General features: G+C 47.1%; 1 protein-coding gene across 1 annotated transcript in view; it reads right to left on the reverse strand.

Moving 5' to 3' along the window:
• Positions 1–17710, reverse strand: part of Alk (ALK receptor tyrosine kinase) — a 700602-nt gene that overhangs the window by 108396 nt on the left and 574496 nt on the right. The window contains exons 7-8 of the mRNA XM_055627271.1: positions 11949–12080; positions 9651–9751 (exon numbers count right to left, since the gene is read on the reverse strand). Coding sequence (XP_055483246.1) covers positions 9651–9751; positions 11949–12080 — 233 coding nt within the window. The remainder of the gene's footprint in view (positions 1–9650; positions 9752–11948; positions 12081–17710) is intronic.

Below are 17710 nucleotides of genomic sequence, written 5' to 3' on the forward strand. Positions count from 1 at the left end.
GTCATTTGGGAAGCTAGGAGAATCTTCTAGACATCGATTGTAGCTAGCAGGGGTAGGACAGTAGAGGCTGAGCTTGAGGGTTCCGGGTTGGCTCTGCTTCTGACCTGAGCTCTCTGCTTCCCAACCCACAGAAATGTGAGCAAGATGTCTCATGTTCTCACTATCTCTGCAAATGACAAGAGCCTCTCCTACCGTTATGAATGACCACCCCTTCGTCATCCTGACACTGCAAGCTGACACACATTCTCCCTTAACATTTTTCTGTCACAGCAGAGAGAAAAGCAACTAACACGGTGTTCAAGGCTCCTTTCTGACCTGAAGCACCAGAAATGATTCTGGCTATGAACCTATAATCTTAAGAGTTCCTTGAATTCAGTGCAGCATCTCATTAACTTGAGCTGAGAATATTGACTCATGGAAAAATCCGATATTTTTGTTCTCCATCTTCTAATTCACCTGGAGAAAAGAAACACCAACTCTTTCAGCTATAAATAGCTTAATTAAAAATCAACACGACACAGCAAGAGGCTATCCAGATGTAGATTCTTTTTTGATAGTTGGCAAATAGAATATGATGTTGGCAAGTACTTGCAATTATAGTTGCTTAAGGAACACTGGATGCTTGGTTACTTAGGAGGCTTAAAGACCAGAATCCTTCTTGAAAACATTATCAGGGACCACTCCAGCCATTGAAATTCATAGGCTACTTTGTAAAACATGTAGATTGCACATAAAAATCAATAACCAGGGATCCCTGAATACTAAGGTTATGTAGCCACAAATATTTTTTCTTCTTATTGGGTTTCTAGTTTCTATTTCTCCTCCATTTTTTTTTGCAATGATCATCTATGAATTTTGATAACAAGGACAAAAACTATAAAATAGTTAACTTATACAACTATTAAAATGAAGCTTATGAGGAATAATACTGATATGTGGACATCAAAAATAAGCAAAAAGAGGAGATCCAACATTTATACAGCCCGTTAACTGTCTCTGTGTCCAGGTCTTCGTTTCTCTCTCTGGAAGGACGCATGCCAGCCTGGTACCTGGGGTTGTCTTTTGTGGGTAGGATTGAGGGCAACTTTACTCATCTCATTCATCCTTCATTGTATTTCTCTAATGCTCCAAAATGAGCACAGAATGCGTTCACAATCAGAAAAACCAATAAATATTATCTTTAAAAAGGCAGAGGCAGGATTCTGCTGGCATTGGAAAGTAGGAACAACAGGTGTCTCCCCCCCCCCCTCAGAAAGGGTCAGTGCTGGCAGCTGAACTGTGGGCTTTGTAAGGGAGCCAGGGCGACAGGCTAGACACTCTGACAGAGCATGTGATATAACCCAGCAGCCCAGTGGCAGAGCAGGGGCTCTAGATCAGAAACAGTGATCTGCCCTTCACTTATTACAGAATGTCTCAGGGCCTCAGCATCCATCATAAATGGGGTAAGTTAGTGCTACTCTTTCCCTGCAGGGATTTAATTAGATTCCATGAGCCCCTTCCCCAGCTTGACAAAGATATTTGGTAAGTGTTAGGAAATCCATGTTAGGGGTATAACATGCAGATGCCCATGCACACATGATCAGATTAGGGCAGACAGAAGATTCTGTGTTGGAGATTTTACTTTCGCCCTTCTAGGTTCTTTAAAGAATTCTCCTTCCATTCTTAAAGAAAGAAAAAAAAATAGACAATCTTTTTTTCCCCCTAAATATAATGGTGTGATTTCTGGCAAATGGCCCCTCCTGTGCCTCAGTTTCTCTGAATCTTAGAGACAATGTTGGGTGATAGATTTGTAATCCTCCTCTAGGGGAGCAGGGCTGAGCTCAGGTGAAAGCATTTCTCCCACCTTCACAGACAGCTGTTGGGAAGAGAGGGCTCAGGAAATGTGTGCATGTCTGCACAGACCCAGGGTCCTCCAGGCATGTAACCCGCAAAAGTTAGGAAGTCCGTGTTTTACCAGACTGGTCTTCTGGAGATGGGCCACACACAGCTCAGGTTTTCCACTAGGAGCTATGAGCATCTGTGATTGACACTGCTTTTGAATTGGACCCAAGTCTGCTATGGGCCAAGGAAATTTTCACCCACACCCCTGGGCCTCGGCAGTAATTCTTCCTGTGCCTCAATTTCATCATGTAATGGGGGAGGGATTAAGTTTGAATGGCTCAAAGGTATTAGATTAATTATGTCCAAATGTAATTGTAATGGCTGTTGATTACTTCAGCCAATTAGCATGTATCCTGGCAGAGCTCACCACATCACAATGTGAAGGGTGACAAAATGCTAGTCTCCAGTTTCGGAGCTCTATGTGCTGAGGTAAGAATTACTTTGGCTCAAGTCTCAGTAGGCCTTTATTTCTTGGATCTCTAAGACACAGGGAAGAGGCTTTTCTCTAGCCCCTTATCCTTGAGGGGCTATGTAATTAATTAATTAATTAATTAATTATTGATGAAGTGGTTTTATTCCGCATGTTCTCCTCGAACTATTGCTAGTTAGACAATTCTTGCAACCTGCGTTTGAATTGCTGATTGCCTGAGAGGAGAAATAAGAACCCGAAATGTGTTCTAGCAGTTATTATTATTTTTTTTGCATCTGAGAAGAGGGATAACAACAATAATTGCCGCCATTCATTAAGCATTGTGAAGATTACAGAATTTTCATGTTTCCTTCTGATGCCAGCAACAGCCTCACACAGCCAGTAAAAACAGGTATTTTTATCCCCAATTTGGAGGTGTGACTTGCCAGAGGTCAGATGGGTCCTTAGTGGGGTAGGGGTGGGATTTAAACTCGAGTGACCTAGGTTGAGTTTGGCAACTTTGGAGTGTTTAGAGATTTGGCTCTGCACTGACCTGGCTTATGCCACTCAACAGCAGACTGACCTTGACCAAGCCATCCAACCCTCTAAGCCCCAGTTTCTGCATCAGTAAATGGGGTCTGCACTTCCTCACAAATCTGTCTTGATAATGAGGTGATGAAGCTGAGCATAGGAGCCAGCTGGGAACTGGGGAACCCATCTTCTAAAAAACACACCCTGAGGTAATGTTCACACACTAAGAGTCCCCTTCCCCTAGCCCCAGACCAAGGAAGAGCTTCTTTCTTTCTGTTAAGGTGCAAAGAATGAGGGTCTCGGGGAGGGGGGAGGTTCTAATTAAGACATTTGGCTTCTTTTTAGGGTCATGTAGATGAGTGATGCCTTAGAAACCCAAAGCCCGGAACACTTCCTATTGAAAGCACCTTTTTTTTTTTTTTTACCTTAACTTTTCTATGAAATAAGCACTCTAGAGAGAGTCTTGGGGTCTCCTGTGAGGCTGGCCACCAAGTAGGGTTAGAATCAGTGCTTGCTGGCTCCACACTGCTGACTCCAAGCCACAGCATTCCTGCTTTGCTACTCACTGGCTCTCCCCCCTCTCCTCCCAGTGGATGTCTGTGAGCTGAGCAGTCTAAGTGGTCAAGCCCACAGCCCCATCCTCCCTCCTCATCTATAGAACAGAGGAGATTCATTCACTCCCAGGGCTGTTGCAGGCAGAGGGAGTAGCTCTGCTGTCCTTGATGTACAGTGGACTCTTACTGTAGCGATGCCTTTATAGTCATATGGGATAGTTGCTATCGAAACCTAAAGAAGGGCTGCATATCTTAGACACATACCATGGGCCTTCAGAAAAGCCCTTTGGGAAGTACCTCCTGCACTGCTCTAGTCTCCTCTCCCTCCTTCGTAAGGCAAAGAAGCACTTGTTCAGGCCCCACTGAAGACTTTCTGAGATTAGTGTCTCCATCCCTGGGTGTGCTGCTCTATACATAGCCAGCTGGATTCCTCTGGCCATGGGCGATATTATGGCCGTTGGGCTATGGGGAAAGGAAAGGCAGCTACCAGAAGGTCCATGTGGCTCTGACTTGTTCCAGATGACTGCATCGCCCTGTAGGAGCCAGAGAGACCTTATGTTTCCTGATGAGCTCCAAATCGTATTCTCCTGGACAGAGACTGGACAATCCAGATGGATGTCATATACCCAGGCACGAGCTCCTGACCTGGTACCAGGGCAGGTGGAAGGTATTTTCCAAATAGCTGTCCCCAGAGATACCGCATACTCAGAAAACAGCAAGTGACTGTGAAAACAACCCCTTGCCAGACCCCATGGGTTTGTTCCTAATTGAGGCAAAGACTGAAGCCTGGCTGTGGAACAACTTCCTCCTGAGGTGAGTAGCCTAGCATCAAATAAGATGCGACCGGATACTCACAGGGTATCTGCTCCAGGAGATATCTTGATCCTACGGTACCAGACTGAAAGGACCTGTGCTCGGTAGGGGTGGGGAGAGAGAGATGGTACCATCACGCTGGCCTCCCTTCTAGACAGTGCTGGTCCCTAGCTGCTTACTAAGGGGAGTTCTCTCTCAACCATGAAGCATTTGTGCTGTACTGGTTGGGTGCACAGCACAGAGGCTGGCTCAGGTTGACCCTGCTAGGGGCTGGCTTGTCCCCTCACCTATCAGCTTTTCAGTCCATCGCAGAGGAGAAAGGGCAAGTGGAGGAGGAAGAAGGGCAGAGCTGTCTTCTTTGTGGAAAGCGTCCTGGCTCTGGCATGGCAGCCTCACTCAGCATCAAGTCCCGGAGGCTGAGAAACAGCTGCTCTCCTAACTGTCAGCTGACGCTGGCTAGACACTTGTGGCCAAGGACAGGCTGGCACATGGAAGGGACAGATAGCGTACGGATCCCATGAGGGAGAAGTAATGTCCTGGTTACATATGGAGTGATACTCCTTCTGCCTCCACAAGTAAGAATCCCTCTCTGGTGTGTGTGGGGGAGAGCGCTGAACAGGCGGGTGTGTCCTATCCAGACATACGGGGACTCCTATCAGATCCCTGGCACGCAGTGCTTCTCAACCCTCCTAATGCTGCAAGCCTTTCATCTAGTTCCTCATGTTGTGGTGACCCCCATCTATGAAATTATTTTTGTTGCTACTTCATAAGTGTAATTCTGCTACTGTTAAGAATTGTAATGTAATGTAATTTTTTGGAGAGAGAAGTCTGTCAAGGGGGTCGTGAGCCACAGGTTGAGAACCACTGCTCTAAGCTAAGGAGGAGTGTGTGAGAGAAGAGGGTGCTGCTTGGAGCCAGAAGGTCTGGCTGTGGTCTTGACTTGCACGAGTTGCTTTGGGGCTGAGGTACGTTTCTTTCTGGGGCAAACGAGGATGTCCTCTAACCTAGATCGAGGGTGGAGAAGGCCCTGACGTTGGTGGGTGTAGAACCCACTCTTTGTAGTGGTCTTTATTAGCTTTCAGCTCTTTCTGTGCACTGCCCTGCCCTGCCCTATCCTGTCAGCAGGGGCTAAGGAAGCGGAACCCTCCACCTCAAGCTTCTTCTGTTCCTGCTAGCCTCTTTCCCTTTGCTTTTCCATAGGAGAAAGTCATTAAGTTTGAGAAACAGGAATCACAGGCATCCTGAGAGTTCCTGTGTTTCCTTGCCTGCTTGCAGGAGGAGGTGGGGCAGCTTTGAACGAGTTCAGTCTGCACTGCCGATTCTCAGAGCATATCATGCTCAGAGGTTTGTGGGCAGGGCTTGAAGCATGGCAGAAGGAAATTCCCCTGCCAGTCTTCTCTCCTAAATCTGTCAAGGTCACATTTGCTAGTCTGAATGACACAGAGTGTGGGTCCCCTTCCCTTTAGGGCAAAGAGCCTACACAGGCATTGCAGAACTCCACACCTAACGTGCCTGAGCTCAGCTGCCCTAGCAGTGAATTAAAGTTATTATTTTTTTCTTCCCTTGGGCTGACCTCAGGGTGGGAAGGTCTGGTTGTGTTCCAGGATATCATTGTGCATCTCTCTCTTTCTCTGTGTGTGTGTGTGCACGCGCACTTGTGTGTATGTGCACGTGTGTGAATGTGTGTGCGCGTGTACACACATACTCAAGTGAACACGGATGTAAGAGATGCAGTTCTGGCAAGGTCAGCAAACCAGCAGCTGGGAGCTGACCGTCACAAAACCTGGCGCATCACACCATCTTGCTGGGTCCTTCATATTCCCGCAGCTCATAAACAAAAGAAAAAAAGGCTGCCATGTTTTAGGGTGGAAAGAAATGAGAGAAGACTACTCCTTTCCGCTCCAGGCCTTTCTCCGGCTCAAGACCGTGACTTAAAATATTCTAGTCACTGGCAGGCTATTCAAATAAAACAGAATTTCAAACCTCACAGGGCTTGTTGAGACAGGCTTCCAGGACGTGTGAAAGGCAGGAGGAGGGGTGGGACAGCCCCTGCCCCTCTTCTGTCCCTCTCTGTTTTAGCAGCAGCTGCAAGGCTCGACGCATCGGAGTGTCTCAAAGCCAAGTCAGACTGGAGCATGCCTGACAGCGCGCAAGCACATGAAAGCCACGGCGAGGCTTCCCTCCCCCGTGGCAACTTTAATTATTTGAACAGGAGCTCAGTGAAATAAAAATAAAAATAGAATAAAAATCAGAATGTATTGTAAGCGAGCCCCCTAGTTTCCTGTGGAGAATAGCTTGTGGCAGGGAAGGGGGACCGAAAAAAGTCACAGTGCTCTCTCTGTTTGTGGCCGGGCTAGGCAGGGGTCTCCAAATATTCATGCTTCATGTGCGGCTGCGCAGAGAGCAGGAGGAGGTGAGGCCTGCGGTAGAGGTTGGGCAGGAGAAACGAGCAGTCTTGGCTGCAGGTAGCTGGAGCGAGGACATGGAGCTGGAAGGCTTCATGTTCTAGAAGTTAATTTGTCACAAGGCCCCTGCTGGCCTTGTCTTCATTGTTGGTGGTCATTTGGTCTGGTTCCGTATTCTTTTCCGGCCCCTTTGTCTCCCCCAACTCTGTTTCTACGCCACCGTTTTTGACTTCACTTTTGACTCATGTTTCTAAATGGCAAGGTGCGTTTCCTGGTTTGGGCTGGCAGGTATTGGGGGAGGCTCTGCACGCACTCAGGATGGACTGTGTTCACCACTGATTGGCAGGCGCAATAGCCAATAAGTCTCAAAATCCAGTGCCAGGAACCCAAATCAGCAAGGACAGAGACTGAAGATGCAGAGACCCAGCCACAGCGTTATCTTTCAGGAAGTCAAACGTGGAGCCCAAGAAACCCCATTTGTCCATGTTCCGAGAGAATACAGGAGGAGAAACATAAACTTCCTAGCCAGTTCATTCCTAGATTTGGATGGAAATTCATCAGAGGGCCTCGGCTCCCGGTGGGAGTGTACGGGTGAATGTGCACTGTTTTTGGGCCCACGTTTTCAGGCATTCTCCATACATTAGCTTTGGCAGGCCAAAGTCTAGGCTAGGAGTAAATCCTGAAGTCCAGGTCAACCAGGGTATCCGCCCCGTGGGTCTGACCCTCCAGGGGACATCACTCACACCCCTAACTAGCACCCATCTCCCTGCACCCAGCCCTCTTAATCTTGGGAAGCCATTTTTAGGAATCGAGAGGTTCAGAGACCCGAGTCAACCTCACCGCCTTGCACAGAAATGTAACAGTCACTGGTGCCCCTGCTGTTGCAGGCCAATTACCCTGGAAGAAACAAACCCACTTCCTACCTTCTGCACTGAGTATTTGGATATAGTGAGTGACAGAGGTTATAAACCTGGACACATGCATTTTTATTTTGGTTATTTATTTACCCTGCCCCCGACCCCCAACGGCAGCACAATGTTCTTAACATCGAGCGCCCATCAGCCTTCGATGATCAATAGTCTGAAAAGCTGGTTGTGAAAGTCGTGGTGGTATAAATGTACACAAACATGAATGATGTTATCGTGGTGGGGGAACCCGCTCCTTTCCTTCCATTGTGCCTGCTCAGCCAAGCTCTGGAAAAGGGCAGGAAATAACAGAAACAGCCTAGAGCAAATCCAACTGGAGGAAAAAGAAAGTCAAGGAAAACACCTGTCTCAGCTATTGATCACCTCAAAGGTTATAGGACTGACAGAGTATTAGGAAAATAGCGCTTTGCTTTGACATTTCTTCCACTGAAATTAGGCTCATATTAAACCCAGCAAAGCATAAATTTAAAGACCAAATGCTCCTAAGGAGCCTCCTGTCCTCTCAGGTGGGCCCACCATCTGTCTTCATTCAGGTTTCCTCACAAGGAGCCTTCTCTTCTATGTACCCGCTCTGAGGCATCTCACCAATGACTGTAATTCCGCCATCTGCACCAGAGACTGTGGCTTCTCAAATACAATTTGTCTTAATGAATCTATTTATTTCTGCCCAGACTTCTTCCAAAAAGAAGTTAAGGTGGCTGAGAGATACACAACGCTTGATGAGATGAGACAGATAGAGAGAAGGTAAGAAAGATAGGTCAAATGCATATTTGCGAAGTCAGGTAGCTACAAAATCACACTTGTTTGCTTACTAAGGGGGTGGGGAGTCGCTGCTTTAATTTAGCCATTCATTTGATTGAAAAATCATTTGTATGCCTCTTCAATTCTTTGTTTGATGGTTGGCTTTTATTTCACAAAAGTCATGAGGGGGGGTTTGAATTTGGTGCCTTAGCAAGGGGAGTCTTATGTACTTCTGCTAAAGCCTTCTTCCCTCCCAGGATTTCTACTAGCTGAAAGAGAGGATGCAAAACTGGTCAGCTTTAGAATGTCTACTACTTGGGAGAAAACAAACTACCTAGAGGGTGCAGAGCTCAAACTAAGCCAGGCAGGAGCTTCTTCTGTGGATTCCCACAAAAAGAGGACTGGCTGAATCTAGGCCCTGGGCTGGCTCTCCGTTGTGTGCAAGATGAAGTTGGAGGAGCCACGGCGTGTGCAAACTCCCCTAGGTATGGCCGGTCTTCTGCGTTTGAGACCTGTCAGGAACCCTCTTCTCCTTAGCCCAGGGCTTTCCAGGCACTGCTGTAGCGCTGTTACTAGAGCATCCACTTTGCTCCCCCTGGTGTCCTCAGCCACTTACACGAACTCAGCTTTTCAGTCCTTAGCTCTTTTTGCTAGGCTAGATACAAATAATACTGTCTCCACATTCCAGGTAAGGAAACTTACGCCCTAAGAGGTCTGTCTGTTAGCTGCCCAGACAGAGGAATCATACAGTCAGTCAGAATGGAGTCTTGTCTCAGATTCAGGTCATTGGTCAAGAGTACACCATGCTATTGTATGTGTGGAGGAGTCTTACGTGTATTTCTTGGTCTCTGGGGAATATGACCCATATGTTAAAGAACATGTCACCAGACCTAAAGGCCTTACACTCAAGAGACAACAGCTTTAGGAGTCACTTGGGTAGTGGCTTTGCTGTACCTTACTGAGTGCTATTGATGTCTTAGTGAAATTATGTAAATAAAATTTTTGATGCTTTCCAGTGTTCAAAGTGTATTATAAGAGCTTGATATTTTGAAAAAAAAAAGATTTTAAATTCTATTACTCTTCTCTATTACACCTATTATAAGAAATGTTTTGCCAGGTTTGCTTAAATCAAGGTCCTACTGCAAGATACTTGGTGTAGCTGAGTATGGGTATTTAAGGTAAGCCTTTCTGCTGATGGAGCTTCACCCATGTGGGTGGATGTTCTGTGTATGAAGCACAGCAAAAACATTTCTCCTGTCTTCCCAGAAGAACATGACCAGTCCAGCTATCCAGGCAACTTTCTTAATCTGTTTTGATTCACCTGAAAGTGACCGGGGGTGGGGGTGGGGTGGGGAGGAAGTCAGGGGCCTAGAGGAATCCAGACACTTGCCTCACAGGGAGAGTTCTTCATTGGTGCCGGAAATGTAGCACTGGTCACTGTTGTGCTTTCAGAAGTGAGGACGTCAGTGGTGCTGAGCAACAAGGCATGACCTGGGGAGGGAGGAAAAGAGTCACAGATGTATTATCTGGAGGCACTGAGGGGAGCAGCTAGTGAGCCATGCAGAGTTCTGATTTAGACCAAGCACATCTTTGAGGATGCCGGTTTCTTGTCTACGGTGGATAAGGAAGCCAACTGGTGATCGTCAACAAACCCTGGCTCATGCTAAGTTCTTCATTTCAAACTGCCTAGGAGGTCCCAGCACCATGCATCTCTAAATTCTCAAGGTCAGCAGCTTCAGCTAGGAGCAGCCCTGAGGCAGGCTGGACTCCCCTGACCCCACCTCACAGGTAGTCACGGCAGCACTTGTCTTCCAGGAGTCTCAGGACCTTCACTCTCTTTACCCTGCTCCAGAGCCCAGGCCATCCTGTGGGCCAAGCCCTTCCCAGGGAGACTAATTTCTTGTTTTTCCACAGTGTCACTTGGCCTGAAAATCTGGGAGATGATGAGCTGCCAATCATTTTGGGAGGGAAGAAAATTCTTTAACCCTCTAGGAACCACAGAGCATTTTGAAGACAGTCAGTGCTACGGAGATGGGAGTTCTCATCTCTTTAGGGGTTCACAAAGCCCCAAACATGACTCTAGTCCTTTATTTCTACCTTCCTCCATCTCACAGTAGAGTTTGATATTAAATTGCTACCAAGTAGTGAACATGGGTGGGGCCAGAGCAAAGTTAGAGGTTAGAGATACCAGAAAGCTCAAGACAAGAGTTGGGTTGGACAGATGGACAAAGATGAATCAGTCATGTGAGATTAGAGCCTAATAGTTATTAAAAAAAATCATGGCCCATGAATAGAATTTATGGGGTCAATTCTTGGGCTCATTTCCTGGGGTCAAAGACACATGGTTTGAGATTTAGAACTATTAAGACAATGGGGTTTACTACCAACCATGGAGGTGGTGAGGGCCATGTCACCATGGCCCTCACATTACATCATTACACCATGACTGGGTAATTATTTGCTATCATGCCACAGGGGATGCTATCAGATATGAGGGACTTGTCTGGATGTGGGTCCCTTCTTGGATCCTTCTGCAGATAGGCAGCTAAGGTAGTGATGTGAAGTAATGAGGGTAGGAGAAGAATCAGGAGCTCCTGGGCCTTTCCCATCTGGTAAGAGGCCTCTGTGGAACTCCACTCTTGGGGCAGTGTGACAGGGTCACTGTAGAAGTGTCCTGGCCCAAAGTCAATCCTCTCGGCATTAGCTAGGTCTGAAGATGGAAAACAGAGCTGTGTGGGCTCTGGGTTCCATCACAGTGGATCTGGACAGCATCCCTTCACACACTCTTCATTACTGGTACTTCTTAAAATAACCCATAGGAAATGTAATTTTTGCCTGGAAAGGGGGGGAGGTTTGGTGAGGGTGTGTTGAGTTCCACCTAGAGAGGACAAATGCAGAGGATGAGGCATGGAGACAGAACCTCTCCTCCAGCCCCATCCTTCCTAGAGGTAGACACCCGAGCTCATTTCTGCATAGTTACCAGGGACAAACAAAGCAAGACTGAATCATGGCTGGGGTGAGGCCCAAGCTCTCTACAGCCTGACTCTGGGGACTATGCTGTCTTTGCTGACCCTCTCTGTTTCCAACCCCTCCAGCTGGTGTCCTTGAGTTGGTGTCAGCCATCTGGTGTCAGCATTGGATAAGAATGCCCATGACTATCTAACACTGATCAGAGATAGTGGTGAGAGAGACTCCAAGGAAAGGAAGACAGCTGTTGCTAGTTGAAGATGGTGGGAGTGGGAGATGGCTAAGGGCCGGGGTCACAGGAAATAAGCCAATTGAGAGCACAGCCCAGACAATGATGTGAGGCCTTCCTGTGCCTCAGTCTTTCCAGGCATAAAGGGGGCTATGGCTTTCTCTATTTCCCAATGAATTATATGCCTGAACCTTGGTAGGACTTCAACACAGAATAAAAGAGCCATTTTATTAGGATTATTGCTGCTGATTTTCAGATAATCCCTCATCAAAGCTCCATATATAAATAACAAAACATGATATTGAGCTTGGACATGTTCAATAATTCCAGATCTTAAGAAGGGATGAAGAGGAGATTGGGTGTGAGCATCCCAGGTAGGCTTTGAATGGAATACTGTGTGGAAGGAGATGCCTTGGTGTGCACGACCCTACCTTTTTGTCTGTCCAGAGAGAAACTAAGGTGGACATCAGGGAGAAAGGAAGAGAGCAGTACCTTGGTGGTCCTGGGAATGGGCATCCTTTAGGGTCCTCACTTGCCACCGAGGCATATGGGGTGAGAGTAGGCCTTGGGTCCAGCCGCAGAAGCCATCCTCAAAGTTACAGTAAAAACCAGCAGGAAGTTTTCCTGTGGAGAGATCACAGAGTACCATCATTACCAATACACCAATGGCAAACACCAAGCCAAATTAGCCAGGGATGACCAAATTATCCTCATCAATGGTGAGAAGAGTGGCCTTCCCCTTCTGCTGTGCTGCCATTTGTGTGTGTGACTGTCTGTTGGTTAGTGATTCTCTGAACCTTTGTGTAAAGTGAAATGGTAATAATAGTTTCACAACTCAGTCCTGTATATGACAAAGGAGAGGCTCAGAAATGCTTAACACACCCAAATAGCCAACAGTCATCCCACTGGGGCTAGAAACCATATTGTCCACTTTTTAGTTCTGTTCTCTTAATGCTGATCCAATAAGGAATTGTCCAAGAGAGGGCATGTGTAGTTAGGTGGCACTAGTCTGTAATGACAAGAGTGTGGTGGTGGCAGAGGGAGTCCTAACCTAGGGTGGTTGGTTTGAATCCCTAAGATCACTCCTGTTCTGCATAGACATACATTGTTCAAAACTTTCCACTGGCCCCATTTTGCTTGCAGTGAAGTAAAACCAAAAAATCACTGAGTCCTGGGCGATTTGCTAGAGGAGTGGAGGTTGGCAGTGTCTCACGTGGCTCTTGTTAACCTTCAGTGTCCCTTCCTTTGCTGCAGTGACTAGCGAGCTCTTGTTTTCAGTGAGCCTCAGCCAGCCTGGGTGCCTGTGGAGCTGAGGCCTCTCCTTCCTCAGTGTTCACTGGACAAGAGCTGTTGATGCTGGCCTAAGCGCTGACCTTTGGGGATGTTTCATTCCTGTAATATCACCTGGGTAACCCTGTTTAAACAATCCTGCTTACAGTGGCCTCTATATCACCTAAAGGTTCAGCAGCAAGGGGGTTCATGATCCTTAGGAGCAAGGAGGCACAAGATCCTCAGCAGCAAGAGGGCCCATGATCCTTTGCAGCAGGAGGCCCCATGATCCTCAGCAGCAAGTTGTGTGTGTGGGGGTTGGGGGTCGGGCAGGAGCCTTTCTTTTAATAGCAGTTTTCTGTGTGCTATATATCCCAGGGTTCCCCAGAAAGGGGCAGAACGAGAACTCACTTCCTCCAGCTTCCTTTGAGAATGGCTCTAGGCCGGTTCTCAGCCAGGAGAGCTGGTGGGCTGTTTTAGGCTATTTTGACAGCAGCCAGCAGCTCCAGGCCTAGCTACGTGGAAGCAGCAGGTTCCTATCTCCACTTGGGAGAGGAGATCTCTAAGACCCACCGCTCTGCATGTCCTTCCTCTTGTCTCAGCCTTCTTGGCAGCAGCGGGTGCATGAGGGCCCTCGTGCTTCCTGGCTGTGACAGCACCGTAGTGAATTATTACTCATTTCCCCCCGATTCTCTGTGCATTTCACACAGAGGCAGAATTATAAATTAAAACAGCCTGTCACTGACTCTAAGCATCTCTTCCCATTTATACCCCCCTGAAGAAATCATTTCCCCCCAAAGCCCTGCGTGTTCTTCTGATTAAAAATCCAAAAGCTAAGGAAATCTTTCTGTTTTATTTTTTACTTCCACCCTCAAGGGATCCCATATCCGCTTCTCGCACAGAAAACAACTGGCATCTAGAAGTGACCTTCTAGGAAAGTCTTTTACCTGGGTGCTTAACCAGGGATCAGCCGAAGGGGATAGGCTGGTGGGAGGAGCCAGGGCAGAGCAAGAGCTGAGAAAACCACGCCCCCAACCCTTCCAGGCGCAGGCAGCACAGTAGTGCTGGTTTGCAAACCTAGGGGCTCGAGACCCAGCCCTTCCTTTCTGTGGGGTTCCCTTAGGTGAGTCACTTCCTTTCTCGGAACCCTCAGGCTTCCCTTTTGTAAAGTGGAGGGAACATTAGTTTCTATTTGACGGGTTGGTTTCAGGCTAGGATAAAGGATGGGGCTGGGGACAACTGTGAGCAGAGTTGTGCAGAACTTTAAACAGCGTGGCAGTGGCATTGCTCAGTGTCATTACACCCACACCAGGGTAAGTCCCTGGGGGAGGGGACCAAGCAGCCAGATCCTCCCTATCTTTCAGGAAGGGCCTCCTGGACTGCTTGGAGAGGGAGTCCTATCTGTTTTTGTCTGAATGAAGGGAGAGGAGGCAGGCAAGACAACAAGGCAGGTCAGTGGCAGGTTTATGTGGCAGTTAAACCTTGAAGGGAGGAAGTCCCAGAAGATGTCCATCTTTTCTAAGCACGCTGGGACAGTGTGCTCTATGAGAAAGGCACTCTGGAGAGAGCTGGTATGGGTGTGCATCAAAACAATGACCCCTGATGGATTAGGCTGAAGCCAGGAAGTGGTCGCTGAGGCTAGGATGGCCCATAGGCGGAGTCTATTAATGTTGCCTGAGCCTTCGATTGATTCTCACCTCTTCTCACTCAGCCCAGGCACCTGCTGGGTACACAGCCCACTGCAGGACTTTAATATCTATTTGCCGGAGGAAAGGAAACAGGTTAATTCTTAACTTCTTGCCACTGAAATGGGCTCCAGGGACCAGGTACCCCTCTGTGGCCTGTGAAATTATCATCACGGACTCTTAGGGCTCCCCTCCATACGCCCCAGCCTGCTGCTTAGAATCTGCCTTTTAGGTAGCTCTCCAGGGAATCCCTGGCTACCTCACATTGGAGTAGTGTCATTCCCTCAGAGTCCTCCCTTCTTGGGCTGTGGCCAGGCTTCTCATCGGCTGGATGGCAAATGGAGTTGTGCTGGGGGAGGGGGAGGTTCAATCAATTCCACCACATTTGGCAATTATGACACCTGATTCCACTCTAAGAGAGACAAATGGGTAGAGTCACAGGGACGTGACCCCAGCCACAGCTGCGGAAGCTGCCAAGTGTAAATGGCAGGCCAAATGACACTACTTCTTTCTCTTCCCTTATGACAACTCTGTTAACATTTTTGATAAATATGTGTTATACATTCCCTTGAAAATATGGAGTCATGGGGAAAACTGCTAGAAGAAATACATCAAAATATTATGGTTATCTCGGAATGTCTGAGAGGGAGGATTATGGGCAATAGTATTTTCTCCTGTGCATTTTCCTGGATCTTCCAAGTATTTTACAACCAGAATGTTTTATTTTACAATAAAGAAATAAACTTAAAAAAAACTTTTTTTTTTTTTCCTGGAAGGAAGCATATACCCAGAAAACAGATGAGACTGTTGGGTCCCTGGAAGGTGAAGGGCAGTGATCTACCTGCATAGCTAGTGAGTTAGTGAGAGGTGTGAAGCAGAGACTCCTGGCTCCTTTCCGGAGAGCCACATGTCATTAAGGCTGGGGCATTAGCAGACACTCTCCACTGAGGCTACACACCTGGGAGGCCTCCCTTGGATTTGGTGATGTTTTTAATCCAAAAAGCAGGGGCATGGACATGAGTTACGTCACAGATAAGAAAATTAAGAGCCCTCTTGCATGACAGAAAGGTGGTGGCAGCACCCTGGACCTCTCTGGTTCTTCTCAGCCTTCTTTGTTCAAGGAGTTCTCAGTAGCCGGTGGGTGTGGCCTGCTGTGTTCCAGAACAGGAGGTGAGCTCTGCAGTCAGACTGAGGCTGAACCCCTGCTCAATCTTGGATGATTGCTTCAGCCTTCTGCTCTCCAAGGCCAATGAAATAGGTTCATCTTGGGAGAGAGTACCTGGCGTGGAGCAGACGCTCCTGTCGGTTGCTCTTACTGTCATGGTGATGGCTTCCAGCATCAACGATGTTACGGGGGCGGGGGCGGGGACAGCACAAGTGCCAGAAAGAGTAGGGCCGGAAGAAGGAGGAAGGATATCTGCTAAGAACTTTGCCAAGAGCTGGTGCAAAGATCAGACTACTACTCTTTTTGAATTAAGCCTTTCTTCTTAGCAGCCCACATAAGTGTTCTCCAGGATAGAGCTGTCCCTCTGACAGCTGGTCAGAGCAGCTTTTCAAACATGGCTGAAAAGGCCACTGAGCCTCATGCTCCTGACCTTGGTGCCCAAGCCTGGGTGTCCTGAAGCTGAGAGCTGCTTCCAGAAATCCACAATGACAAGCTGAGGAGAAGAGGGAGATGCCCCAAGCCACAGTAATGAGCTAGATCCAGAGGTCTCTGAGCTCTAATCACAGCTCTGTTCCCGACATGCTGTGCGACCCTGAACAAATCAATTACCTTCTCCCTGCCTACAATTTTCCCTATTGTAAATCAGGGCATGGCCTGCCTAACCTATGTCCCAGCTGGGAAGTGAGTATCAAAAAACTTTTAAGAGGCATTTGCAAAATTACAGAGCTTAGAAGCACTGCTGGAAATGCGGCAGGCACAAATAAATAAACGAATGTGTACAGACTGCTGCCCAGGGCACATTTTGCTGTGAGAATGCTGAGGAAAAACTGGGAACAAAGAATGTGCGGGTAAACAAAGTGGGTCTGTAATCTACCTGCACGGCTTGTGAGTTTGGTTTCATATAAAACTCTTCACGGCGTTTTATATGAAAACACACCACGGGGACTGGGGATATGGCTCAGTTGGCAGAATGTTTATTTAAAATGCATGAAGTCCAGCCCCCTCTCCCCTATAGACCTGGGCATAGTAGTTTAGGCCTTGGCTACAAAGCAAGTTGAACACCAGCTTGGATACCAAAACCCTGTTGCAAACCATCAAAACCTATCATGACTCCATTATCCTTGGGACAATTCACTTGAAGTCTTTCTACAAAAATAAGATTTTTTTGACATTGAAAAATGGATATAAATGAATGTGTATAAAACCCTCTTAACGTCCATGGGGTCTAGATGACTTGGGTGGACCATTGTTCAGTCTTTAAAGCTACTTAGCAGAATTCCTTAGAGGTCAGTGGTGTCTGTGGTATGTGTTTGAGCCCCTGGTCTGGTCCCCACTGCATCCCAGGCATGACTGCCTCCCCCACTTCCCAAGTTTTGAAGGGTCACTCACTGCTTCATTCTCTAAACCAGCTGTGGGCTTTCACCTTTCTGGAGATTAAATCCTTGTAGTTTGCCTGTGCCCTAGGATTCGGCACATTTTCTAGCTCCCTGCAGGTGCTCTGTGTTTGTGGTTTCCCTGGCAAAAACTGAGCTCTGCTGCTGAGAACATCATGTTCAAGTGGATCAGTCATTGGTGGGAAGTCTACACTGCCCCGCCTAGATAGCAGTGTGACCACAACGATTTGTTTCTCTTTATGGTGCTCAAGTTTTCCAACTCACCCAATTCATTTCAGTCACTAGTCAGTGAGCACTTATCCCATGCCAGGAACCAAGAGAGATACTGGCACTGAAAAGAATACCAGGCCCATTTTCCCACAGAGAGGAAGTGAGACCTGGAAACTACTTCCATAACACATAATTGATACAAATATGTTAGGATGGTTAAAATGAAAAAGGCAGAAAATATCAAGTGTTAGCAAAGTAAAGAGAAAACAGAATATGTATATATTACTGCTTGGTTTGTAAAATGATATAGCTACTTTCAAAGGTATTTTGACACTTGCTCAATACCTTACATGTAGAGTTACTGTATGAACCAGGAATTTTATTCTAGGTCTATGCTGAAAGAATTGAATACTTATCTGTGCACAAACTGATATGTGGCTATTCATGGCAGTATTATTTACAAACAATAAAGCCAAACTAGAAACAACACAATGGCTATGAATTAATGAATAGATGGAAAAATTGTAGTAT

This window comes from Psammomys obesus, unplaced genomic scaffold (assembly GCF_907164565.1).
Source record: "Psammomys obesus unplaced genomic scaffold, mPsaObe1.curated_primary_1811, whole genome shotgun sequence".
Classification (NCBI taxonomy): Eukaryota; Metazoa; Chordata; class Mammalia; order Rodentia; family Muridae; genus Psammomys; species Psammomys obesus.